The sequence below is a fragment of the Epinephelus fuscoguttatus genome, linkage group LG10, assembly GCF_011397635.1.
Source record: "Epinephelus fuscoguttatus linkage group LG10, E.fuscoguttatus.final_Chr_v1".
NCBI classification, from domain to species: Eukaryota; Metazoa; Chordata; class Actinopteri; order Perciformes; family Serranidae; genus Epinephelus; species Epinephelus fuscoguttatus.
The window spans coordinates 41,623,566-41,649,983 of record NC_064761.1 but is presented as its reverse complement, the minus strand read 5'-3'; the positions used below and the strand labels follow the sequence as shown (position 1 = coordinate 41,649,983).

Below are 26,418 nucleotides of genomic sequence, written 5' to 3'. Positions count from 1 at the left end.
TATAAAAACACAATCAGGGAGTGCAGCAAAATGCCACCTACCTACTTTTGTTTATACAGAATGCGCCTTTTTCGGGTCAGTGGGGGGCATGAGCAAGTAACAAAACGTGTAGCTCAGTGTGTGACGTAAACAGTGACGTGGGAGGGAAGCCACGGCCGGTCAGTCCTTCGGCGATTCTCTCGTAAGTCGGCCCGTTCCTCACCGTCCCCGTCATCTGACGGTTAATGGCCTCTTCGTTTGCGAGGACAAGGAGGGCGCGCAATTCCTTGTCTCCCCAGTTGCTCATCTTTACAGTGTCTGTCAGGTTTGTGTTTCCCTCTTGCTACTAGCTGCTCGCTAATTCCTGCTATCAGCTGTTTCCTGTTTATCCACCGCCAGTGGCTTGCACGTGCAGCGTCATCAACAGCTCCTCCCACAAGTCATCAACAGCCCCTCCCGCTGCAGAAGGCCGCCTCGGTCTGTTTAAACTAAAAGGTTCTGCCAATATGACTACCCTACGAGGCGGAAAATTGGGCACCTCGGATCAACTCGCCAATCCGGCTCTGTGTGTCTAAACGTTCGCAGCTTTCCTGCAAAACGGCCCAACATTCACAGTAAATCTGGCAGTGTAAAAGGGGCTTTAGGCTACATCCACACTAATATGTTTTTGTTTTAAAACACCTCTGGAACAGACAAAACACCGCTGCCCCAGGACCTCAAAGTGCGTCCTGGCTTGTACAGCACTACTATTGAGTTTGAAAGTTTGAAAACTCTGGGGTTGCGTTTTAGTCTGGATGGGCTCCTGGCAGCACTCTGACATGTTGCCGTATTTGTGTAGCAATGACTTCCGTTCCATTCTATTTTCTGCCACCTTGACCACCTTGTACTCATGTGTTGTCAGTAGCACCTCCACTACGTTGGTCCATGCAAAAAAAAACAAACAAAAAAAAAAACTCTATGGTCTTACTTTTCTCCATTTCCATGGTATTTTCTGTAACGAAGCAACCAACCGCTAAGTAGACAATCTGCTTCTTGTTTACATCAGTATGTGCATGGTCATGTGATATGTGTTTTCAGGCATGTTAGTATGGACCGAGACGATTTCTGAAACAGTGCTAAAATGCTTGTGTGTACAGAGAAAAAATGCTCTTTTAAAAAGGAAACATATTCGAGTGGACGTGTCTTCAGTTTCGTTTGACACACCTTTATCGTGTCGAGTTACATCTACAGAGGAAATAGCCCTGCTCTGTGTGTGTGTGTGTGTGTGTGTGTGTGTGTGTGTGTTCTGCAGACCCACAGTAATGAGACAATAGGAAGTATCCGGTGGAAGATATCAGAGCACTTGAGCTGTCCAGTGGATAATGTCCAGATCTTTGCCCATGACAGCGTGGTAAGTGTTAATGACTCTGTAAGTGACGGGGACTCTGTTCCTCTTTTGCTTTTAAAGTACAGTTGCACTTGTCATTCCCTCATCAAGGTATTTTACTCCTCTCCCGATCACGTGTTTCCCCTGAAGCCAGTACACGTTACAAACTACAAATCAGTGCACAGTTAATCCTTGTAGGCAGGGTTCCACCTCCTGTTTGGTGGTGGGTTGTTTTTCTGCATCTGTTGTGCGGCAGGGGAAACACAATCTGGAACAACCTCAATCCCTGTTTGTCTCTCACTGCGTCCCTTCACTGCTCTTCCACCATGTGTTAGTTGACCATGAATCGGGACCAGAAGCTGTTGACCCAGCTTGGCTTCAGTGATGAGCAGAGCCTGACTGTGAAGAGCTCAGGCACTGGCACTCCCTCCGGCAGCTCCGAGTCCTCGGCCTCTGCCTCCAGCAGCTCCAGCTCTGCTGTCTTCAACTCTGCCTACGCCTTGGAGCAGGTACCAGCTCAGACGTGGCTTTACTAAAAAAACTGTGGTCACACTTTGGCTTACATCGGTTCTGACATGCTGTGCTCATGTTTTCTGTCTCCAGGAGAAGTCCCTGCCCGGTGTGGTGATGGCTTTGGTGTGTAATGTGTTTGAGATGCTTTACCAGCTGGCTAACCTCGATGAAACCAGGTAAGAAAGTCCAAATCTAAGGCTACATTCACACTGCAGACCTTCAAGCTCAATTAAGATCTATTACTCACATCTGCATTTTTTTGTTTGACTGTTTTTTTTTATACCGATCTATATCAGATTTTCATAAAACTGAGCTGTCTATGCAGCAGAAAGTTGCAAATACTTTTAAATTTAGTGCTGTATGACCAGAGAAAAGGTGTTGTGGCATTTGGGATTGCTCGAGAGGTAGAAAACCTACAACTACCAGAATTTACGATGCCACACCGCACCAGTAAATGCTCCCGCAGGTGGGTGATGGAATACGAACTCGTTCATTTGACACAATGGCGGCCAGCTGGTAATAAATTGTCTCAAATTACAGTTAAATGTTAAATTGGAATACGTCTCTGAAAATATTCAAGGATGATCAAATGATCATTGCTGCTTTGTTTTATTCGTTTTTTTAGCCTCCATTTTCACTTTGCAGGACGGCGCCCACTTCCTTGTCACAAACTCTCACTATTACAGCTAAACAGCAACTAAAATATGTTTCTGAAAACATTTTGGATGTGAAATGGGCATTCCAAGATTAACAGAATCTTGGTTTATATTTGGTCAACACCTCCTGGTTTTACAGTTAAATTGGAGTTTGTTCTGAGTTTGAGAAACGGGGGGGGGTGATGTGTCTCTTCACTCACTTCTAACGGGCACTCTGAAAATGTGAAAGTACAGCCTGTAGTTGGAGCAACAGCCCAAGAGCCAGGAGAGGAGCAAGGAGATCTAGGCACTGGTTAGATGGAGGGAAGTTTGCCACAGCTCATTTATACCCACATTATTATGGTTCAGAGGTGATTGAAAATCAGCGAAGTATCCCATAAACCATTCATGCTTCTGAACTAGCCCGGATGTGCAAAAGAAACATGACAAAAAGCCGTCACATGCAACTTGAAGTTTTCAAGTTCTTTGTCATAAGCAGTAAAAAGTACAGTTGGAGTAAAAAGTAAAAATTGAGGCCACTAAAGTCAGCGTGTGCGGTTTAATTAATACGTTGATTTGCAGTGGAAGCCAGCTAATTTGTGAGCGGATGATAACGAGGATGAACAGAAAGAGAGCCAAATTTTTAATTATGGCTCTTAGTGGAGCTCACAGAGGTGTGTGTGTGTGTGTGTGTGTGTGTGTGTGTGTGTGTGTGTGTGTGTGTGTGTGTGTGTGTGGACGCAGAGTCGGAGCCAGGAGTGGTGGAATTGTGATGTAAATGGTTTCAGTGAAACAGATTTCATCCAAATCTCATGATTTCAGAGGTTGCTTTTAATTACATTGGTTTGCTTTTACACATTTGTATTCACAGAGTGACTCCTGCTAGAGCAGAATGTAGATCTAGAGTGACATACAGGTTGCATGGATTCTGATGCAACTGTTCAAATTGAGGTGTCAGATCTGTATCCGATTCAGGACCTCCATTTGTGATTTGAGTTCACACAGTCACATGAGCAAAAAAAAAATACCACTTGGGACACTTTTGACATCGGTTTGAAGGAAGCCTAAATTACATACACCTTGTTGACAAACAGTATATTAATCAGTCAGTATATTGTAATCTCCAGGATCACTCTTCGTGTGAGGAAGCTGCTGTTGCTGATTCCAACAGATCCTGAAGTGCAGGATGCGCTTGACAACTTTGTTCCCAAAGAATCCAGCGTCTGGAGCCACCAGGTAATGGTCTGTGATAAATTCTGATCAAGTGGCACCTGTCGTGGCTGAGGCTCTCAGTTCTTTGCCTTTCTTTTGTTATTTGATGTATTTGGTGTAAGCAGCTTCATTGTGAGGCTGTATCCCTTATTTTGGTTTTACACATTCCAACTCTCGTCTTTGTGTCTCTTCTCTGTAGAAAACACTCTTCCAGGGTACAGGCTCTCGTTCTCCATCTATGGCCTCCAAGCAGCAGCACCAGCCCAGTGCTGCATCCATCCTGGAGTCCCTCTTCAGATCCTCGGCCCCGGGCATGTCCACTTTCAGAGTGTTATACAACCTGGAGGTATACACACCATGAAACGCAGTACATCATTTTCCAATGCAGAACACCTGCTTTTAAACTTTAAATGAAGATTAGTGACATTAACATCTGTTTTCCTCCCTCTTCTCTGTCTGTCAGGTGTTGAGTTCAAAGCTCATGCCCACATCGGATGATGAGATGGCCAAAACCAGCAGCAAGTCCTTCTGTGAAAACTTCCTTAAAGCAGGAGGCCTCAGGTGACAGAGTAGAACAGACCTGATAAAGACACGTGCTGGCATTGTCTGGTGCTTCTCTACTGGCACACATATGCCACTTTTTTTATTTTCAGTGCTAACAGGAGTATTTCTCTGTTTCCTCTCAGTCTGGTGGTGAATGTGATGCAGAGAGATTCCATCCCATCAGAGGTGGACTATGAGACCAGACAAGGAGTTTACTCAATCTGCCTTCAGTTGGCCAGGTGCATATTGTCTCCCAAACACACACACAAGGGGTGATAATCTGTGACACATACAGAGTTAGACTTCATACTCAACCGGCTGTGTTTGCAGGTTTCTTCTTGTTGGCCAAAGTATGCCTGCAGCACTGGACGATGATGTAATCAGGGATGGCGATGCACTGTCATCTCGTCCGTTTCGTAACGCTGGACGGACCGGGCGACAGCTGTCTCTTTGCGGAACCCCAGAGAAGTCCTCCTACAGACAGATGTCTCTCTCTGAGCGCTCCTCCATTAGAGTGGAGGAGATCATACCGGCTGCTCGTGTAGCTATTCAGGTAAAGTACACTTTCAGTTTCAGTATTGAGCAGTTTCGATGACAAATCCACCTTTGATTCATGACCCAGATTGATCTTAAATATTTGTTCGCTCTGTCTCTTTTCTAGACCATGGAGGTGGGTGACTTCACCTCCACCGTGGCCTGTTTCATGCGTCTGACGTGGGCAGCTGCAGCAGGCCGATTAGATCTGGTTGGCAGCCCGCAGCCAATCAGAGAGACCCATAGCAGCCTTCTGCCACAGGGAGTCCGCACCAGAGTCAGCAGTACAGGTGACACAGAAAACACAATTTAATTTCTATTGTTCTTTTACTGTTCTTGATCTCAAAAGGGTGCTTTAAACATAAGCAGAAAGCTTGTTGTGGTGTCACAGTCAGTAGGTGTGGTCATCATCCTGCACAACTTCATTCCTGATATGCATTTTGTAATGATTGTTGCCAACAGCTCATGGTCGAAGCATTTCCGGTGCTACAGTCAAAAGCTAAAGAAAGGAAAGTAAAGCATAGGTCTTGTGTTTGTTTGCAGGAAGTAACTGCAGCTCCAGCAGTGAGGGCGAGACCACGCCCACAGCGTTGCATGCAGGGATATGTGTCAGACAGCAGAGTGTCTCCATCAAAGATGCCATCATTGCCCGCGAGGCTCTGTCACTGCTGGTCACCTGTCTGCAGTTACGCTGTCAACAGCTGTGTAAGACACACTACAGTGTTATAGTAGTTTGTACATTACCTTTAGTGTGAAGGTTGCTGTTTTTGTCAGACTTCTACAGTGAAACTAAATCCTGTGGTTGGTTTCTCTCTCCAGCTTCTTTTTACAACCTTCCCTCCGTCAATGATTTCATCATTGATATTCTGCTGGGATCTCCCAGCGGAGAGGTAAACAACACCCTCTTTTTGTTTAATAGACTGCACACACAAGAAATATATCCCTAACAATGCAGTGTGTGTTTACAAGTGCGGTCTCTGTCTTTTTTTCCATCAGATCCGCCGTGTAGCTTGTGATCAGCTCTACACTCTGAGCCAGTCTGACACTTCAGCCTTTGCTGATGTCCAGAAACCCAACTTGTTTCTCCTCTCGGTCATTCTCACTGCTCAGCTGCCATTATGGAGCCCGACATCTATCATGAGAGGCGTCAACCAGAGGTACTTAAGCAAGAAACACTCAAGATATACACACTGAAGACTTTGGAGGAGGTCTTGTGTTGACGTTGCTTTTCTTCTCAGGTTACTGTCCCAATGCACGGAGTACTTTGACTTAAGATGTCAGCTTCTGGATGACCTCACTAGTAAGCTGATCACTTCCCTTTTTAGCCTCTTTTATCAATACCTAGACATGAAGTCTTGTCCCAGATGTAAGAATTGATTAAATTAAGAGGTTGTTGCCTCCTGTTTTAGCCCTTAAAGGTCAGGGTGTCATCAAAACTCTTTCTTTCTATCACATTGTATTCTCTCCCTTCTCTCTACCTCCTCCAGCGTCAGAGATGGAAGTGTTAAAAGTGAGTGCGGCCACCATGCTGGAGGACGAGATCTCGTGGCTTGACAACTTTGAGCCTAGTTGGAGCTCTGAGATGGAGACCAGCGAGGCGGACAACATCCTCTTGGCAGGACACCTCCGACTCATCAAGACCTTGCTCTCACTCTGTGGCAATGAGAAGGAGCATCTCGGTGAGCGCACACACAAGGACACACACATCCACATCTGCGCTCATTAAACACATGTTGGAGGGTTATGAAGTGGAGAACTGTAACATGTAATGTGAGAACTCTTTTCTCCAGGTCCGTCTTTGATCCAGCAGTTGTTGGATGACTTCTTGTTTCGAGCCTCACGCATCATCATCAACAGTTCAAACCCCACGCCCTCCCCGGCGCCCAGTCATGACTTCCACCCCAAGTATGACATGTGAATCCTGTACATGATTAGTTACATTTTATTTTTGTCCTGTGAAATCATTTAAAAAGACATTCTGAACCTTGACGTTAATCCTTTGTCACGATCTGTTCAGGTGCAGCACAGCCAGCAGCAGGCTGGCAGCCTACGAGGTGCTGGTGATGCTGGCAGACAGCTCTCTCCCAAACCTCCGCCTCATCACAAGAGAGCTCATGTCCATGCACCACCAGTCTGATCCTTCCCTCTGCAAGGAGTTTGATGTAAGACACAGATTGAAATAATATTTCTCATAATAATATTTGTTGTTAGATATGGTTTGATAATAGTTTAACTGTGAATCAAACTCTCTTTCTTTTTCAGTATCTGCCCCCTGTAGAGAGCCGGTCAGTCTCAGGTTTCGTTGGGTTGAAGAACGGCGGAGCCACGTGTTACATGAATGCTGTGTTTCAGCAGCTCTACATGCAGCCAGGCCTGCCAGAGGTAAACGTGTTTTCCATGTGCTGTCTAACTCCTGTATTCACCAGAGGGCATCTGCTCTTTGTGCTGCCACTGTTCACACAGTGAACCCAGTATCAGTGAGTCTGTGTGTTTGTTTGAAGGCTTTCCTGTCCATCGAGGACGACACAGATCAGCCAGAAGAGAGCGTCTTCTACCAGGTCCAGTCTTTGTTTGGCCACCTGATGGAGAGCAAGCTGCAGTACTACATACCCGAGAACTTCTGGAAGGTAACACAGACTTTATTGTGCTCTGACTGTACTCAACCTTTTAACTTCATGATGAACAAGACTGTTGGACTCCCTACCTTCTGGCAGAAGGCTGCGCAGCATCCAGTCCAACACCACCAGACTCAAAAATAGCTCCTTTCCCCAGGCTGTCTGGATGCTGAACTGCCACACTAAGGGGTGCTGTCACACTTGAGCTGCTCCTTTTTAATCAAACCATGGAGCATTTCATCCAGTTGGTTTGGGGTGTTGTGAATTATTTGTACTCTGGTGGGTCTCACGTTCTCTTTGCCTCCAAGTGTACTAGAGTTTGGTTCACTTTGGGTGAGAACGCAATAGGACCCAAATGTAGGAAGTGAACCAAAAAGCAGTGATAATCCATATCTCATTATGGCCATACCTCGTCACCTGTGTGACAAGGATAACATATCATAAGCCCTTTTTAGATAGGAATTGTGCAAATTTGCAGGACAGCCCAATCAGTCTTTTTTCAGCATTGGCAGTATAAAAACAAAATCGGGGAGTTCAGCAAAATGCCGCCTACCTTCTTTTGCCTGCCTCGGGGCAATGGGGGGCGTGAGCAAGTAACAAAACGTGTAGCTCAGCGTGTGACATAAACAGTGACGTGGGAGGGAACCCGCGGCTGGTCAGTCTTTCGGCGATTCTCTCGTAAGTCGGCCCGTTCCTCACCGTCCCCGTCATCTGACGGTTAATGGCCTCTTCGTTTGCGAGGACAAGGAGGGCGCTCAATTCCTTGTCTCCCCAGTTGCTCATCTTTACAGTGTCTGTCAGGTTTGTGTTTCCCTCTTGCTACTAGCTGCTCACTCATTCCTGCTATCAACTGTTTCCTGTTTATCTACTGCCAGTGGGTCGCACGTGCGGCATCATCAACAGCTCCTCCCACAAGTATTCAACAGCCCTTCGTTCTTTTTAAACCAAAAAGGTTCTGCCAATATGTCCACCGTACGAGGCGGAAAATTGGGCACCTCGGATCAACTCGCCAATCCGGCTCTGTGTGTCTAAATGCTCGCAGCTTGCCGGCAAAACAGCCCAACATTCACAGAAAATCTGGCAGTGTAAAAGGGGCTATAATCTCTCTGGTTGGGAGAGAGTTACTGCCTCAAGTGAGGGAGTTCAAGTACCTGGGGGTCTTGTTCATGAGTGAGGGTAGAATGGAGCATAAAATGGGTCAGCGGTTTGGTGCGGGTTCTGCAGTGATGCGGGCGCTGCGCCAGACCATCATGATGACGAGGGAGCTGAGCTGGAAGGCAAAGCTTTTAATTTACTGGTCCATCTACATCCCAACCCTCACCTATGGTCATGAGCTCTGGGTAGTGATCGAAAGAATGAGATCACAGACACAAGCAGCCAAAATCAGTTTCCTCTGTAGGGTGTCTGGGCTCAGCCTTAAAGATAGGGTGAGGAGCTTGGACATCCAGAGGGAGCTCGGAGTAGAGCCGCTGCTCCTTCGTGTAGAAAGGGGTCAGTTGAGGTGGTTCGGGCATCTGATCAGGATCCTCCTGGGCGCCTCCCATCAGAGGTGTTCCAGCAATGTCCCACTGGTAGGAGGATTACATATCTCAGATAAGGAGAAGTAACGACAATGAAAGTACTTTAACTTTTTAGATTCAAAGTAAGAACACTGTGAACAAAGAAATTATTCATCGTTTTTAATAAGATATATGTGAGTTTGAGGAAACTAAGTAAGTACAGAAAATGTTTGAAGTGCTGTTTCCTCCTGTAGAGTGAGACTAACCGAGAGCTACTTGACTGAGACAGAAAACTAACTCAACAACATGGCTGAACACAAGTATGACACTCGTGTTTTAAACTGTGGGACCTCCAACTAATGACTAAGGAGAAATTTGGACCCCGTGGCTGCACCAGTTGGGAACCACTGGTCTACACAACACATTCACACACTTTCTCAGCTATAACATTCGTATTTTTTTCACTCTCACCAATATAATCAATCAGATATCATGTATACTAATCACAAAAACATCCACTTTTATCCACGTGAAAATATTTAATGTCTGTTGCAGATCTTCAAGATGTGGAACAAGGAGTTGTATGTCAGAGAGCAGCAGGATGCCTATGAGTTCTTCACCAGCCTGGTGGATCAGCTTGATGAACATCTCAAAGTAAACCTCACATGCACCACACACATTTTTATAAAAGCATGAAGTGCTTATAATATCTAGTCAGTTATTATAACATTATTAACGATGAGACTGCTCTTCAACAGAAAATGGGTCGAGAACAAATCTTCAAAAACACGTTTCAGGGAATTTTCTCCGACCAGAAGATTTGTAAAGACTGTCCTCACCGGTAAGCAAGTTTTTTTTTTTTTCTTCAAACTGCAACACTTCTGTTTCATTTTGACACACCACAGCTGATGTGTGACTTTTCATATTACAGGTACGAGCGTGAAGAAACATTCATGGCTCTGAACCTTGGAGTGACATCATGTCAAAGCTTAGAGATCTCATTGGACCAGTTTGTCAGAGGAGAGGTGCTGGAGGGCAGCAACGCCTACTACTGTGAGAAATGCAAGGAGAAGGTGTGTATAGTGCTCTGCATGCTTTTATTCTACAACACCGACATCATGGGTGCTCACACTTTGTTCATCTGCACAGAGAACCACTGTGAAGAGGACATGCATCAAATCCCTGCCCAGCGTTCTGTGTATTCACCTCATGCGCTTCGGCTTCGACTGGGAAAGCGGACGCTCCATCAAATATGATGAACAGATCAGGGTATGAAGCATCACCCGTCACTAGGATACACAGTTTGGTTTCGTTAGAACACCCAAATCCCATGAATATGATCTATATGAATTCTGTCTTGCTGGTGCACAGTTCCCCTGGGTGTTGAACATGGAGCCTTACACCGTCTCTGGAATGGCTCGTCAAGACTGCAGCGTAGAGGGCAGTGAGAGCCGAGGCGACGGGACCTCAGGAGGGTCACCCAGGAAGAAAGTTACCATCTCAGAGAACTATGAACTGGTGGGAGTCGTCGTCCACAGTGGTCAGGCACATGCCGGTCACTACTACTCCTTCATTAAAGATAGACGGTAAGAGGCACTGTCGTCATGAGCTCCTCCACCCCTCCCTCATTTAAAGGGTTTAATATTCTCTGAAATTTAGAAGCATTTTTGTTTTCATTTGCTTGTCAGAGCTACATGCTGCAAAGTTCCCCGACTGTATTTTCCAGCTCTTTTTCCCTCTTTACATAAGAATCACATAACCAGTGATTAGTGGAACACGGTAATCTGTTGCTTTAGTTTTCCAGGACCTCCTTGGGGCACATGTATGCAGCATCAGACTTTGTGTGGGCTGTCCTGGTTTAGTTTGTAAGCATCTCCAGATGTCTGGCTCTGGAAGGCAGGATTGCTCACTGGAGAAGTGGAACATAAAGAGACCACAGGAGCTAATATTTGGCACCCTTTGCCTGCTCACTCGTTTGTTCCTATCCTCGCTTAAGACGACCATAAAGTTTGTTCTCAGGATGGTGATCTCTTTCCAGAAATGCAGGGCTGCAACTAATGAGTATTTTCATTATTGATTAATCTGTTAATTATTTTCTCAATTAATCAGGTTTTTTTTTTTTGGGTCTATAAAATTGTAAAAAATATCAGTGTTTCCCAAAGCGTTGTCAAACAGGGCTGCAACTAACGATTATTTTCTTTGTCGACTAATCTGTCAATTATTTCTTGGATTGGTCGACTAATCATTTTATCGAAAAAAGTGTTAAAATGTTGAAAAATGTCTGTCTGTCTCGCCCAAACCCCAAAATGATGTCATCTAATGTCTTGTGTCGTACTCACGCCAAAGGGTTTTAGTTCACCGTCACAGGAGAGTGTGTAAAGCTGCCAATATTTGAACATAAGAAGCTGCAGTGAGAGTATTCAGGGGTACTTTTATAGTACTTTTCTATGAAAAATGACTCAAACCGATTAGTCGACTACTAAAACAGTCACTGATTATTTTAATAGTTGATTAGTCACCGATTAGTCGACTAATCGTTGCAGCCCCATTGTTAAATGTCTTTTTTGTCCAGATAATAATCACATTTAAGAAGCTGGAATCAGAAAATTTTGACTTATTTTCTTTTAAAAAAATTACTCCAACTGATTAATCGATTATCATATTAGTAGGTGATTAATTTAATAGTTGAAAACTAATCACTTAATCGCCACAGCTCTGTGTAGAGGTGGACACCTCAGCCTCATAGGTAGGTAGGTAGGTAGGTAGGTAGATGGATAGGTAGGTAGGTAGGTAGGTAGGTAGGTAGATGGATAGGTAGGTAGGTAGGTAGGTAGGTAGGTAGGTAGGTAGGTAGGTAGATGGATAGGTAGGTAGGTAGGTAGGTAGGTAGGTAGGTAGATGGATAGGTAGGTAGATTGGTAGGTAGGTAGGTAGATGGATAGATGAATAGGTAGGTAGGTAGGTAGGTAGGTGGATGGATGGATGGATGGATGGATGGATGGATGGATAGGTAGGTAGATGGATAGATGGATAGGTAAGTAGGTAGGTAGATGGATAGGTAGGTAGGTAGATGGATAGGTAAGTAGGTAGGTAGATGGATAGGTAGGTAGGTAGGTAGGTAGGTAGGTAGATGGGTGGGTAAGTAGGTAGGTAGATGGGTGGGTAAGTAGGTAGGTAGATGGATAGGTAAGTAGGTAGGTAGATGGGTGGGTAGGTAGGTAGGTAGGTAGGTAGATAGATGGATAGATGTCTTTATTGTGTTCCTCTGTTGCAGCATAAGATGGCAGCTTAAATATGAAAGTGTCAAGCAAGAATGACATTAAACTTAAAAAAAACCATAGAGAGTAAAACATGTGGTATTCATGTAACTAAAAATGATTTTAAAACCATATCTTGAGATCTGATTTAAATCTCCTCTCAGCTGAGTTTAGTTTAAGCGAGACAGGCAGGCATGTTCACCAGGTGTGCTGTATGCTGTAGTCCAGTGTGTCCCTGTAAACTATTCTGTCAAGTAGAAATGTAAATCTGGTGGGAGAAACAACCCTGTTTTTACCCCGTCTGCAACAAATAACAACATTGTTTATTTATTATTCAGTGTGAGTTCCCAGTTCTTGAGTCAAACATTGTTGACGCTCTGAATTTAATCTGACATTTTCTTTGTGCCCCTCTGCCCTTCCTCCATCTTTGTTCGTCCTTATCTCTCAGTGGCAGCGCTCGTGGACGTTGGTACAAGTTTAACGACAACATGGTGGAGGAGTTTGATATGAACGATGAGACTTTGGAGTACGAGTGCTTTGGTGGAGAGTACCGTCCCAAAGTTTACGACCAATGTAAGTGACATGTAGATAACCTGACGTCTATGAAGCAAGGTGCATTTGAGCGCTTAAAATAAAGATCCAATTTCGACATGTTTTAAGACATAATGATACAATGCTTTGAACAGTTATTTGTGTCTACGTTTTTTTCATTAGAAGTTCAGTTACCCAGTAAAAAATTACACACTTGTTGTGATGTCACAAAATCATCTCGCAGGTACATGTGTTAAACTGAGATTAAAGTCTGCACAGAGAAACTTTCCTCCTTGAGAAGATGAATGAGAAAACAGCCTCTTATTTTTAAACTCTGCACAGTGAAGGTCAAACATCTTTGAGTTAAGGGGAACATTAAAAATAAGTGAAACTCAACCACTGCACATGTTGTTTTCTCATACACACACTTCAACTTTGATTTGTGTGTGTGCAGCCAACCCGTACCCCGACGTGCGGAGGAGGTACTGGAACGCCTACATGTTGTTCTATCAGAAGATCAGTGACCAGAACTCGCCCGTCCTGCCCAAGAAGAGCCGAGTCAGCATCATGAGGCAGGAGGCTGAGGACCTTACACTGTGAGTGAACCTCCCGTTATGCACTACACTCACCTCATAAACATTCTCATCACGTCATTTATAATGTATCAGCAGTGTGCAGCAGTCAGCAGGATAATAGCGCTGTGGGTCATCTATCTGCAACTGATAGCTCCTGCCTGATGTCGTGTGGAGACGGTTTAATACGTTGGGATAGAAGGCAGAACATTTTATGAAACACTGCAGCCTTCAAACACACATTTACATTTACAGTTATTTAATATCTTTGCCAGATGTAAGCCTGGAGGGGATCTTGTATGTAGCTGTGAGTGTGAGTGTGTCTATCTGTGTATCCACAGCTAGTCTTGCAAACTACTGGACCAATGAGTGTAATATTTTGTGTGCACATTTATGTCTGTACACCCAAAGGACCTCCTGTGGTTGCAGTGATTCCTCACTCGTCTCCCCGGCCTGTAGGGGGCACAAGTCCTCAACAAAATCGCGTAACAAAAACATAAAGCAAACACAGCATTTCTATAAATCGTCTCAGCTGAAAACAAGAAGTTTGGTCTCAATTTAAACTGGAGCATCTGCAGGTTAATCCTGTACCTGAAGTGTTATGTTCCACTTAGTAAAGCACGATTTGGGATGAGAAAGAAATTATCTTCACTGCCACATTGACTGTGAGGGAGCCAGTAGGAACGGCTCCACCGGGCACAGCTGTGCCACATGCATTGTCTTGAGTGGCTGCAGTCAGCTCCAGATGCCGCCTGGCGAAGATCTGCCCTCTACTCAGTCCACCTTTTGTAGTTTATATGAGGAATCAAGTCTCTTTAGTACATGCAGCATGGAGAGAAGAGCCAAGTGTTCTCTGCCAACCCTCAGAACACACAGACTTTTCTACCATACTGAAGCTCTGACCTCACAACAAACAGCTGCGCTCGTAAAAGATATTGCTCCACATAAAACAGATTCACCAAAACAAGAAACTTCCACAGACCAGATAAAAGGAAATGACCCCAAGATACAGGAAATTACCCTCCAATAGAGTCCTGAATAATTCCCCCACACTGTCACAATCAGCATTTAGAAACATCACCAGAAAACATCAAGAGTTCACACCCTCTTATCATCTTGCCTGTGGCTCTGTGTTCTCCAGGTCTGCCCCGTCCTCTCCTGATGTTTCGCCACAGTCCTCTCCTCGCCCCCCTAGAGCCAACAACGACCGCCTCACCCTCCTCACCCGCCTGGTCCGCAAGGGAGAGAAGAAGGGCCTGTTTGTAGAGAAGATGCCCGCCAGCATCTATCAGGTAAAGTGGCATCAGAAAGTGACATTGAGGTCAACATTTGTCCCATTTGTTATAAGCTGCAACGTCCAGGCTCATCTGATTTCCCCATTTTGTTTTGTATAGATGGTGCGAGACGAGAATCTCAAGTTCATGAGGAACAGAGACGTCTACAACAGCGACTACTTCAACTTCACCCTCTCTCTGGCCTCCGTCAATGCAGTACGTGCCTCTGCTGTTTGTCTTTGAGTTCCTGATTGTGTATACGTACAAAGTAGAGCTACATCTGCACAGTAAATGTAGTAACCAGTACTCTTGAATATTTTTCTCAGTTCGCGGGGAGTAAACATTTTCTTCCACATTTGCATCTTATTTATTCTACCTTTTACTTTTTACTTTTTGCACAGTGCTTTTTGAAGTACAAGCAACTCATAAATCTTTTCACACAAACCATCATCACACTGTAGCTCAACTCAAAATAACTTTTTTATCCTCCTCTGTTTAGTTTATTATATTTAATTACTTTGTTCTTCCTCATACTATGTATGTAATGTTTCCAGTGGGCTTTTTCCTGCCCATAAATGCCTGTTTTTTCCATCTCACTTTGATAATATAAGTGCATGTTGATCATTTAATCATTGTAAGTGGTGGATGTGTAATTAATTAAAGCAGCACCGTGGGACTACCAGGGAAACTGAAAATTGAAATTGAATATGCTGTTTGTTACAGTGCACAATTATTTACCACAGAAACATAAAGGTGCAGCAAATAGTGGCTTTCATGTGTGTGTGGATGTGTTTGTGTGTGTGTGTTACAGACAAAGCTGAAGCATCCAGACTACCAGCCCATGGCCAAAGAGAGTCTTCAGCTGGCTGTTCACTTTCTCTTCCACACCTACCTGCACACCAAAAAGAAACTCCGGTATGCACACAGATACACTCCTGCTGATAATGAGCACCCCACATAAGCAGCAGTTTAATACCTGTATTACATCTGTGTCTCCTGCAGGGTGGACACAGAGGAGTGGATGGCGACAGTGGAGGTGTTGCTGTCGAAGAGTCGTGAAGCGTGCCAGTGGATGGTGCAGTATCTGGTTGGACCGGAGGGACGAGAGATCACCAGGTCAGTGCGGGTTGGCCAGCTGCTTAACCCACAGACACGGTACATAGAGGGCTGTGAGCATGACTATAATACTGCAGTCATATGATGTCTACCATGGGCTTGAGCTTATTTTTATTCTTGAACTGATAAAATAAATGTCTGATTCTTTACACATCATGAGTAATACGGGGGTAGTCCTGTAGTTAACCGCCATACTGCAAGGACATTTTGTTTTTTCAGCGCAGTAAGAGAAAATCCAGTAACACACCAAGGTATGCTTGACGGCTTTGTCCTGGTGGATGGGCCGGGGTTGCTAACACAACTGCCCACACCAAATTCAGTTGTCAACTTCAACATTTAAAAGTTTCTTTAGATATGTATCCATCGGGTTACATGTCCAAATGTTTAACATTTACTTATCAAAATCCAAATGAGTCACTTTTTACATCGGGATGAATTAGATCCACCAAACAGCACTTCAAAAGTAAATACTATTGTGCCTGTTGGGTTCATTTCCAGGTTCATTTGAGGTTCCTACTGGAACATGTTTATGTGCTTTAATGTTCAGAAAATCCTCATGCTGTCTGTGCTGGTACACCTGTGTTCACCCTCTGTCTCAAACACGGTCTCCTAAGCCTCCCTCCCGAAAAAGTCCAGTTTGCTCTGATTGGTCAACGTTTCTGGGTCTTCTGTTTCTATAGCCCCTTTTACACTGCCAGATTTACTGTGAATGTTGGGCCGTTTTGCCGGGAAGCTGCGAGCGTTTAGACACACAGAGCCGGATTGGCGAGTTGATCTGAGGTGCCCAATTTTCCGCCTCGTAGGGTAGACATATTGGCGAAACCTTTTAGTTTAAACAGACCGAGGCGGCCTTCTGCAACGGGAGGGGCTGTTGATGACTTGTGGGAGGAGCTGTTGATGACACCGCACGTGCGACCACTGGCGGTGGATAAACAGGAAACAGCTGATAGCAGGAATTAGCGAGCAGCTAGTAGCAAGAGGGAAACACAAACCTGACAGACACTGTAAAGATGAGCAACTGGGGAGACAAGGAATTGCGCGCCCTCCTTGTCCTCGCAAACGAAGAGGCCATTAACCGTCAGATGACGGGGACGGTGAAAAACGGGCCAACTTATGAAAGAATCGCCGAAGGACTGACCAGCCGTGGCTTCCCTCCCACGTCACTGTTTACATCACACACAGAGCTACACGTTTTGTTACTTGCTCACGCCCCCCATTGCCCCGAATAAGGCGCATTCTGTATAAACAAAAGTAGGTAGGCGGCATTTTGCTGCACTCCCCGATTTTCTTTGTATACTGCCAATGCTGAAAAAAGACTGATTGGGCTTTCCTGCAGATTTGCACAATTCCTGTCTAAAAAGAGCTTCTGTTTCTGTGCACCGTCATTGCAGCTGGGGAATGACTGTCATAAAGAACAGCAGCAACCAAAGTTACATGTTTACCTGACGTTTAAATGTAGCTTCACGTAGCAGTGTAGGCTAAACACTTAAAGTGGTGTGCTTGGAGCAGATGACCACATATATAGAAATCCATCACACTGTGACGTCAGCTTGTTGCCAGAGTAGGAAAAAATGTAGCAAAGCTGGAGTATTTGGAGGCTTGGTCACAGGGATTACTTCTACATATGTTTATCCCATTATTTAAAACTTTGGCCATGGACAGTAAACATCCTTCACTGTAACATAACAGGACAAACTTTGGAAAAGTGTAGTAGGTCCCCTTTAAAGCTGGTTCATCTGTTAACCAGGGTACAGAGAGCATCGACCTGTTTTAACTGAATATATTCTCATCACAACATTGAATCCATCAGCATGCTGCCTAGTCTTTTACTACAGAGCCTGTTTTTATCCAGGCGACGTTAACAACGTTAAATTAACTTCACATGTTCATCTGACATGTTCTTCAGCAGTTTGGCTAGCAGACACTTGACTGTCCTGTTGTTATCACAGAAGAGAACTAACCACAGACAGTTGCCTCATGCATGAACTCACAGCGTTAGGATGCTTCAGAATGAAGGGGAAACTCTAGAACAGATATTTAACATTATTTTTGGCAATAAGTAAATAGATTGGGGGGTTAAAAAGAGAAACAAAGGCTAGTTTTCTGTCCACCTGCTCCAGAAAGTGAAAATTAGTAGTATTAGTGGCTGTATTTGAGCTCTGGAGCCAAAACAACAGAGCACACTCACTTCATCTTCATGCAGCTCCTGAAACACAGAGCTTAGACCTACTGTATGTTTGTTGGGGTGTTTTTATTTCTTTGCAGGGCCTCAGTCTGGGTTTAATCACTGCAGCATTTTTGTAGCTGTCCTAGTGATATGCGATACCACAGACTTGGCAGCTCCCCCATTCTAATCAATGCACACTGAACTCTCTGACCTCGGTCAGATAATTCCACTCAGATAACGCTGCTGCAGCCTCGAAAGCTTCACTCACTCTCTTTGAAGTACACACACTTGAGTAGAGTCCTTGGATCTCTATAGTATGTTTTAATCATACACACACACTATCTGAGCCTCTGGAGTAACTTTGAACAAGCTTTTATTTGTATTAAAAGCACCTGTGTGTGTGTGTGTGTGTGTGTGTGTGTGTGTGTGTGTGTGTGTGTGTGTGTGTGTGTGTGTGTGTTGCTCACTGCCTGGATGCTGATTGGCTGAAGGAGCAGGTCACCGTCACTGTGAAATGCAAACTAAATGTTTACATTCCACAGTCAGAGGATAGTTTCTCAAAGTGTGTGTTTTCAGAAGAGGTCTTGTCTTAACTGCTCTGTGTTCAGGCATGGGGTGATCATATGGCCCTCAGACATGATTGGTTATCACACACTGGACAACAGTACACCCCGGCCCCCCTTTACACACACACACACACGCCCCTTCACACAAAAAGGAAAGACAGTGTCACACTCAGCTGTGTGTCTCAAGGCTAAAGCCGCCCGCACAAATGTTTTTTCCCCACTCAAATGTAAACACCTCTCCCTGTTTTTCAGCCACATTCCATCTCTAAAGGCCCTGAAGATGTTTCTACATCATAATCATATGTTTTTGTTCCTACATCACAGGTTCAATTCACTCTGCTCGCCGTTCACAATACTGATATCCATTATCATACATCTGCTCCTCAGGGTTTGTCTGTTGGAGTGCAGTGTGAGGGAGGTGAGGGTGGTGGTCGCATCCATCCTTGAAAAGACTCTGGAGAGTGCGCTTCACTTTGGAGACCCCGGACTGGACAACCTGACGGACACCCTGCTCTCCTTACTGGACAAAGACGTTCCTGAGAATGTGAAAAACTGTGGGCAGTACTTCGGCCTCTTCAGTAACTTCGCTCAGAGGGTAATAGCCCATCAGGACATAAATAGACTTTAGTGTTCAAGGTGCAAACACTGATTTAAATGACAATGTGTTTTGATTTCTGTGCTGTCTCTCAGGGGGGCAGTCCCTGTCAGCTGTTGTTGAAACACTCAGCTTATCGCCGGATGCTCATCTTCCTGTTGGGACCCAACAGGCAAAACAACCAGGTACAACTACATTTTCGCTCAGGATTTTTTTAACCTCAAGACTGCACTCATTGTGGGCCGTATTTAATGGTCTATAGTGCATGGTCTGGCGCAAACATATTCAGTGTGTATCCAGCCACTTCTTTGGCGCATAATAATAAAGCACAAGCAACAAGAGGGTTGCTTTTACTCCCTTAATGAATCAAAGGTGAGTTTTAAGTCCAGTTTGGACCAACAATTCGCAACGAGAGAAAACCATTTTAGAATGTTGCAGAGAAAAGTTGCAGCAGTGTGAAGTGACCATCTGAGCTCGACTCAAACCGGCTGATGGTGTCACCTGCAACTCCATTGGCCAAATCAACGACGTCTGGTTTTAGAACATAAAGCTCATTACCTGTTTCTACAGCAAGTCGGCTTGTACCAAAGTCAGAATAACCACAGACGGCGTGTTTGCTTGCTGCAGCAGGTGCTCTATCCCCACCGAGCGCTGTTTCCGTCCTCACAGTGTGCCGGTGTCAGACGGTGGGTCGCTGCTGCTGCTCACTGTATGTGCTTATGCCCCACCCACACACATTATATATGACTGATTAATTGTCGCTGGTTTTTAATATTATTGTGGCGCATTCATTTTGAACACAGTCCATCTGATGCTCCTTCTATGTTTTTCGCCGTTTCATCACTACTACATGTGCAGCTGCAGCCAGTATCTCACTGTCACTATCCTCAGTCATATTTTAAAAAGATACAAATTATATTCAGCCACAAAATAAGTCTGAAAAGTTTTGAACAGACCAGACGTACACGTACAGAGAGTTGTTGCAGAGAGATCAATACAGCAAGGGCAGTAATGTCACGGCAGCAAATATCTTGCGACATTTAAGCAGCAAAACTAAAAAACTGTAGATGTAAACCACTAGATGTTGCACTAGACTTTTTCGTCGCCGGTCATTTTGACCAACAGGGCCATAAAAATCCGGTCATAATCTATTTTTACTGGTCATTTTAATTTTCGTTAACAAAGATATTCAAAGACATTTAGTTTTCATTCGTTCGTTTTTAATAAATCCAACAAGCAAGTTATAAAGTGTGCATTAATAAGGACATGAACGAAAAGATGAACAGACATCCACACACCCGTGCCCTTAGGCTTCGCCCTGGACACACTGGACGGCACTAACGCGTCACTAACGCATCTGGTGTGTCCAGGGCGTTATGTAGTTATGCCTGTAGTCTCGGTGACACAAAATCAAAATTGTTATGAAGTGATTATGGTATTGAAAAATGTGTTTGGTTATGCACTGTTGTGTTATTCTAAATTATAAACACGGTATTTTCTCCTCACGTTCCTCAGTGCGTGCTGTTGTTATTTTATTTTGAAAATTGGCCGGATTCTCTCGTCTTTTCTGTGTCCGACTTCCTGTTTGGTATGATCCGCTCGATCCAGCTTGACAGAAGCGCTCGCGGCTCGTGTGAAAAATAGACCAGACGCCGAACTGAAGCGCTGCCTCCGCGGGCGCTCTGCTCTGCTCCACTCTGCTCAGCAGCCTGTGTGGACAGTCAGATAGGTTAACATGGGCGCTGACTGAAAACTGCCTCCGCTGCTGGGCGCTGCGCTTCGGCTCCGCGTCCGGTGTGTCCAGGGCGTGATGTCAACAACGCTACATGAAGCAGATGAATGACTTTTTCTCTGCAGTACTGTGCACTCCGCCGCCAAGTGGGCAGGGATGGTAATTGCAACCGATCAAAATGACCGACAGCCTTCAGATTTTCTGGTCATTGTTGTAAAAAAACGGTCAGTGACCGAGATTGTCCGGTTAACACGATCCCTGTTATAAACTCAACAGAAACAGAACCAAACTTTCAGCATCTGAATTAGTGAAGTTACAATGTTCCTGTTGCATAAGATGTACAGTGTTCCTCTTAATGGGGAGCCGGAGAGCAGCTCTGCTCTGATCTCTGCTATGTTCACATTCATATTTTCCTCATTAATGATGTATTATATCACCCACCCACAACCCATCTGCACGACCCTGTGTGTGTGTAACTAGCAGAGTGTACGTCTGTTGTGTACCTGCATATGTAGTGGCAGCTTACTATTAGAATAATGCGCCCTTTAAATAGCAGGAAAATACTGCACTGTTGACTTTAGACCAGGTTTGTGTTGGTCAATGGCACATTCACGTTCTGGGAATGCACCAACGATGAGCTTGTTATTATGTAGTGCTGTTTATTTTGAGTGCAGTTTATTCAGATATTCATCTGTGTGTCTCCACAGAACCGGCGGTGGAGTCCAGCTCAGGCTCGGGAGTTCCTTCACCTCCACAACACTCTGGCGCTCATCACGCTGCACACTGACCTCAACTCCCAGCGGATGCAGAGTGAGACACTTCTTCTTGACGTTCACAGGGTTGATGCTTTTGTACACTCCAGCTCTCAGTCTGATCCTTTTTAATTCTCACCTGTTCTCCCGTGTAGCTCCTGCAGGGTTTAAACTGCGTGTGAGCTGTGTCCCGTCCTCCAGCCCACTCCTCCCACTACACACCGACATCCTGGCCTCACTCTTCACTCCAGAGGGGCAGTCCTACCTTCTAGAGGTAACAAACCGACAACTTGGGTTTTAAACTTTTTCAGACTAATGACACCAACAGTCGTTAAGATACTCATACAAATATGAAATAAGCTCAGAACATCTTCGATGTTTTTCATTTACAGGTGATGTTTGCCATGCGTGAGCTGTCAGGTCCGCTGTCCCTCCTGATAGAGATGGTGACCTACATTGCGTACTGTAACGAGCCCTTCTCTCTGGGTGTGCTGCAGCTGCTCAAGGTAAAAGAAGCTTCACAAAACCACAAAGAGACAATGACCAGTGCTGACAGATTTTTAGTTGATTATGAGTGTTCTTTGTTTTAAAATGATCTAAATACTTTGTGTCTCGCAGGCCCAGCTGGAGACGGCTCCACCTCATGAACTGAAGAACATTTTTCAGATGCTGCAGGAGCTGCTGGTGAGTGACACCAGTTAACTCTGTGACCCTTCACCCTTTAATCTGTCACTATATGACATCTGATTGCTGTTATCAGATTTTCTAACATCAGTTAAATCTTTAACATCAGGTAATGGAAGACCATCTGCAAACCCAGAGACTCAAGTACGCTTTTGAGTCAGAGAAAGGCCTTCTGGGTATGTCACAGTGCTTTTGTTGTTCTGCTCTAATGCCTACAGCTGGCAGCAAATCAGCCTTCTACAATGTAATATTTCTCTTATCAACATTGTTGGTAGTCTGCCATGCTTCTTGGCAGCAGCATCAGTTTGTTTGCATGGATTTATTGAAGGTATAAAAACCTAACTGAGAGCTTTTTCTTCTCAGCTTTGATGCACCAGAGCAACAATGTGGACAGCAGACGCTGCTACCAGTGTGTGAAGTTCCTGGTCACGTTGGCCCAGAAGTGAGTTCATTTAAGGGTCAGAGTAAAGAGTTGTGCAGGAGTAATAATTCTCCTTAGATGTACTTTGTTGTGCATGATGATACTTCAATGATTTTTTTTTTTTTTTTTGACAGACAAATTGTTCGACATAATTCTGAGCCTCCTGTTGTTTTTCCACCAGGTGTTCTCCAGCCAAGGATTACTTCAAGGACTTGTCAGGTCACTGGAGCTGGGCCGTACAGTGGCTGCAGAAAAAGGCAAGTTTCAACACACGTGTGTAGAAACACCAGAACGCACTGGATGAATTCATTTTAAACACTGTGATGAAATACTTTGTGATGATCCTGTTCGCTCATTGTGTTTCTGCACTCTTCCCTCAGATGACAGAGCATTACTGGACGCCACAGAGCAACGTCTCCAATGAGACATCCACCAACAAAACCTTCCAGCGCACCATCTCTGCACAGGTACACACACATAGAAAGTGTTGATCAGCGTGATATGACCCCCTCTAGTTCGACACAAACGCACACTGTCACTTGTATTTAATGTTTATTTTTCTCATCTCCTCTCAACTCACTACGTTTCATTGTGTGTTTATAAAACTCCACAGGATACTTTGGCCTACGCCACAGCACTGCTAAACGAGAAGGAGCAGTCTGGCAGCAGCAACGGCTCTGACGGCAGCCCGGCGAATGAGAACGCTGACCGCAGCCTCCGACAGGTAGCCCCCCAGCGCAGCAGGCGTCTTGTGTGACTCATGCTCTGTTCGCGCAGCCAAAAAAGAGAAGAATGGAGCAAAAATGGAACATCTCAGCAGCTTCTGTCAGAAGCTGTGAAGGCAGTTTGTTACCTCCCACGGCTGTTATTAGCAGTGGATTTAAAAACTGCTCCATTCTTCTCTGACTCCTGCTGTGCCTGACAGGATGCCCACACAGCACAAGACCGTCAGACTTGTTCTGGATAATCAGTGCGCTGTATAGAAGTCATAATCCCTCTGTCACTGCTGAGCACAGAAATGTTTCACCATTTGCTCTTTTTCCTCCTGAAACCCCCAAATGTCAGAGTGCTCATGTTAACAGCTATTACTATTGTGTGTGTCTCTCCCAGGGGTCGGAGTCTCCCATGATGCTCGGCGATTCAAAGAGCGATCTAGAGGATGTTGACCCCTAGCTCCTCCAGCCAGCAGGATTCTTCCGAAGGAGAGGCGGCACAGCTCCGGGCAGCCGACTGAAAGGGCTGCACTTTGCCTCTGATTGGTCAGGACATTTAGGACTCCACAACAAGCCAATCAGAACACTTATTCTCTTGGTCGCTATGGCAACGAAGGAGCTATGAATAAATCATAAATTACTTCCTTTCAGAGCAGCCAAGGCGATGATGGAGATGCATTATCATTAAGGGCAGCAGAGTTGATTACGGTGGGAAGTACAGGAAAAAAAAAAACCTTCCTCAATCACGGATGACTTCAGTTTATCCTTTTATTCATTCATTCACTCAGAATGACAGCAAGGTGGAGGATGGGTTTGGGTTGTGTTTTAACAATTTTCTGCTCATATTTGCCAATGTATCTACATAGACATATTCATATTGTAAAGATTTGTTCCATAGATGTAATTTCCAGTGTAAGATAATATTTTAAAGTCTCCTGTGCTCTTCTCCACAGCCATGCAAATAGTGAGAGGTCACGTTAGCCGCTCTAGAGGAACTCACACACACGTGTGCACTTGTACAGGAACACCTCCACACACGAGCACTTGGGAGGGGTGGGGTTAAGTATGCACTTTATAGTCCAGCCCAGTCTATTGTGACGTACAGCAGCACTGGTCAGTTCCTCTAGAGCCTCCTCGCCAGCGCGTCCTCTTCTTCTTTTGCTTTTATATTTTCAGTGCCACTTATGCAGACACATGGAAGCCCTGATAGCAAGCCACTCTGCCTGTGACTTTAACTTTCGCCCTGGTGACCGCAGTGTAGCCACGGGGACGCAGTACAGGGCAGGCCCTGTCCCATAAACAGGACAAGTCCCGGCCCGCAGCAATCTGAAGCAAGCAGTGCCATGGTCAGCACTCGCCCTCGACTCTACTTCTTGTCGCTGTCAGGCAGCCTCGTGTGCTGGATTTTTATTCTCTTCATCGCTGTGTTTTATTTTCTTTGCCACTTTTTCTTTGACTCTGGATGAATTGAATAATGTAGAGGATGTTTAGGGACTCAAGCCTTATGCAAGAAAAGCTGATCTGGAAGTGCACGGATCAGTCGCGGTGGGCCGTCAGTGCCGACTGAGGGGGAGCTCAGGAGCATGTTTTATTTTTAGGTGCCAAGGTTACACACACACACACACACACACACATACATGACGATAGAACTTGTGAAAAACATGCAAGTGTGTGTCACTCATTCACTTTGCTCGCAAACAACAAGTCCTCCTCGCCTCACTGTTACCTCTGCTTTATCAGGTTTTTTTTCTTTTGCTTTGCCTTTTTTGCGTTTGTCTCCCTTTGGAAACACACACAGAGGAGCTGAACCCAAATGTAGCTCTAGTTTGACACGAGGACAACGCCTGTGCATCCATCATCCGTGCCCCCAATCATCGGGAGACTTGAAGTGCCTTAACCTCCCGATCTCTCCTCCCCTCCCCACCTCTGACACGTGGGTTAACTCCACCTGTCCTCACCGTGACACCAAACTAGTGTCTCCTTTGGTCAAGTAGTGTCGCTGTAGGAGTGCAACAGGGCTTCTTCATCCCCATTAGACCCAAAATAATACAGGGAAAATGTCCTCTGTGTGTTGTGACAAAGGATTGTAGGAATGTAACTGTTGGTTGTTGATTGTGTGTGTATGTGGGGGGGCGGGTGGAAGTTTTACCTGAATAAAACAGGGTGTAGGTGACAGGACAGGGTGTAGGTGATGGTAAAAATGCTGCTTCTTTTCACTCTGCGCTCAGGCAGAGACACTTTGTAGATACTGATTTATGCTAGATAGTTTTAGGGACGCCACACTTTTCACTCAGATGTTCTGACGACATGAGCCTAAACTAGCTTAGCAGACTAGCTCTCAGCTTTAACAGGTCAATGTTTACAGTGTGAGAACCTATCATGCAAAAACGGTTTTCTGTTGGGAGTCATCATGTGATCACTCCTCTGAGGCTCCTCTGCGTCCTCAAAGCCCCTCCACACACACACACACACACACACACACACACCACACACACACACACACCCCCCTCACTCCACCCAGCCCATTTCTCTCTCTATCTCACTAGATGTGAATGTCACGTCGTGCTGTGCGGCACGTTTGCATGTGTGGCAGTAAGTGGTGGTGAAGTTTGTCTTTTGTGTGACAGAGATTAAAAAAAAAAAAGGAAAAACAGCCCCCTCCCCCTCCCCCTCCCCGTGTTGTTTGCTGTGTAATTTGGTCATTAGCGCCCACTGTCACAAACATGCCCCCTCTCTGTGGCTGGCTACGTGCTATCTGATGGAGCTGCATGCAGTCTGTGCCAAGTGATACACGGTCATGGCAACATGAGTCTCATTCAGCCCGAGAGTCTCTCCTAGGTTTGCCTCACTGCTACATCACCACAACTACTCTAAACAAACAACAACTTCGAAACAATCTTTAGTTTTAATCCTGGGATGCAGGGAGGGATGGGGAAGTGCGTGGGTAGGGATTGGCATCTGTACGGGTTTTTACTGTCATTCGATTTTGAAAAGTCACTTCTGCCATGGCAGGATTCTGTAATGCATGTTAAAACTCAGTTTTAATTTGTACATCAGAGTTTGATTAAGGGGAAATTTGATATAAAATAAACTGGAATGCACAACCTTTTGTAAACATTGTTTTTATGTATGTCAACATGTC

At 45.0% G+C, this 26,418-nt stretch overlaps 1 protein-coding gene across 3 annotated transcripts in view; it reads left to right on the top strand.

Moving 5' to 3' along the window:
* Positions 1 to 25,946, top strand: part of usp24 (ubiquitin specific peptidase 24) — a 50,069-nt gene extending 24,123 nt beyond the window's left edge. For all 3 annotated transcript variants that reach the window (XM_049588136.1, XM_049588135.1, XM_049588134.1), the window contains 41 exons: positions 1,271 to 1,369; positions 1,681 to 1,854; positions 1,949 to 2,034; positions 3,621 to 3,729; positions 3,905 to 4,051; positions 4,169 to 4,266; positions 4,392 to 4,487; positions 4,579 to 4,801; positions 4,910 to 5,072; positions 5,326 to 5,487; positions 5,602 to 5,672; positions 5,779 to 5,939; positions 6,021 to 6,082; positions 6,270 to 6,461; positions 6,573 to 6,687; positions 6,800 to 6,944; positions 7,045 to 7,164; positions 7,284 to 7,409; positions 9,452 to 9,550; positions 9,655 to 9,737; positions 9,828 to 9,969; positions 10,046 to 10,165; positions 10,268 to 10,482; positions 12,602 to 12,726; positions 13,139 to 13,280; positions 14,398 to 14,548; positions 14,651 to 14,746; positions 15,342 to 15,445; positions 15,533 to 15,646; positions 18,767 to 18,974; positions 19,070 to 19,159; positions 21,414 to 21,516; positions 21,614 to 21,732; positions 21,851 to 21,964; positions 22,077 to 22,142; positions 22,252 to 22,318; positions 22,506 to 22,584; positions 22,745 to 22,820; positions 22,944 to 23,030; positions 23,177 to 23,287; positions 23,674 to 25,946. In XM_049588136.1, the coding sequence (XP_049444093.1) occupies positions 1,271 to 1,369; positions 1,681 to 1,854; positions 1,949 to 2,034; positions 3,621 to 3,729; positions 3,905 to 4,051; positions 4,169 to 4,266; positions 4,392 to 4,487; positions 4,579 to 4,801; positions 4,910 to 5,072; positions 5,326 to 5,487; positions 5,602 to 5,672; positions 5,779 to 5,939; positions 6,021 to 6,082; positions 6,270 to 6,461; positions 6,573 to 6,687; positions 6,800 to 6,944; positions 7,045 to 7,164; positions 7,284 to 7,409; positions 9,452 to 9,550; positions 9,655 to 9,737; positions 9,828 to 9,969; positions 10,046 to 10,165; positions 10,268 to 10,482; positions 12,602 to 12,726; positions 13,139 to 13,280; positions 14,398 to 14,548; positions 14,651 to 14,746; positions 15,342 to 15,445; positions 15,533 to 15,646; positions 18,767 to 18,974; positions 19,070 to 19,159; positions 21,414 to 21,516; positions 21,614 to 21,732; positions 21,851 to 21,964; positions 22,077 to 22,142; positions 22,252 to 22,318; positions 22,506 to 22,584; positions 22,745 to 22,820; positions 22,944 to 23,030; positions 23,177 to 23,287; positions 23,674 to 23,736 (4,923 nt within the window). In that variant the 3' untranslated portion in view covers positions 23,737 to 25,946. The remainder of the gene's footprint in view (positions 1 to 1,270; positions 1,370 to 1,680; positions 1,855 to 1,948; positions 2,035 to 3,620; positions 3,730 to 3,904; positions 4,052 to 4,168; positions 4,267 to 4,391; positions 4,488 to 4,578; positions 4,802 to 4,909; positions 5,073 to 5,325; positions 5,488 to 5,601; positions 5,673 to 5,778; positions 5,940 to 6,020; positions 6,083 to 6,269; positions 6,462 to 6,572; positions 6,688 to 6,799; positions 6,945 to 7,044; positions 7,165 to 7,283; positions 7,410 to 9,451; positions 9,551 to 9,654; positions 9,738 to 9,827; positions 9,970 to 10,045; positions 10,166 to 10,267; positions 10,483 to 12,601; positions 12,727 to 13,138; positions 13,281 to 14,397; positions 14,549 to 14,650; positions 14,747 to 15,341; positions 15,446 to 15,532; positions 15,647 to 18,766; positions 18,975 to 19,069; positions 19,160 to 21,413; positions 21,517 to 21,613; positions 21,733 to 21,850; positions 21,965 to 22,076; positions 22,143 to 22,251; positions 22,319 to 22,505; positions 22,585 to 22,744; positions 22,821 to 22,943; positions 23,031 to 23,176; positions 23,288 to 23,673) is intronic.
* The last annotated feature ends 472 nt before the right edge of the window (positions 25,947 to 26,418 follow it).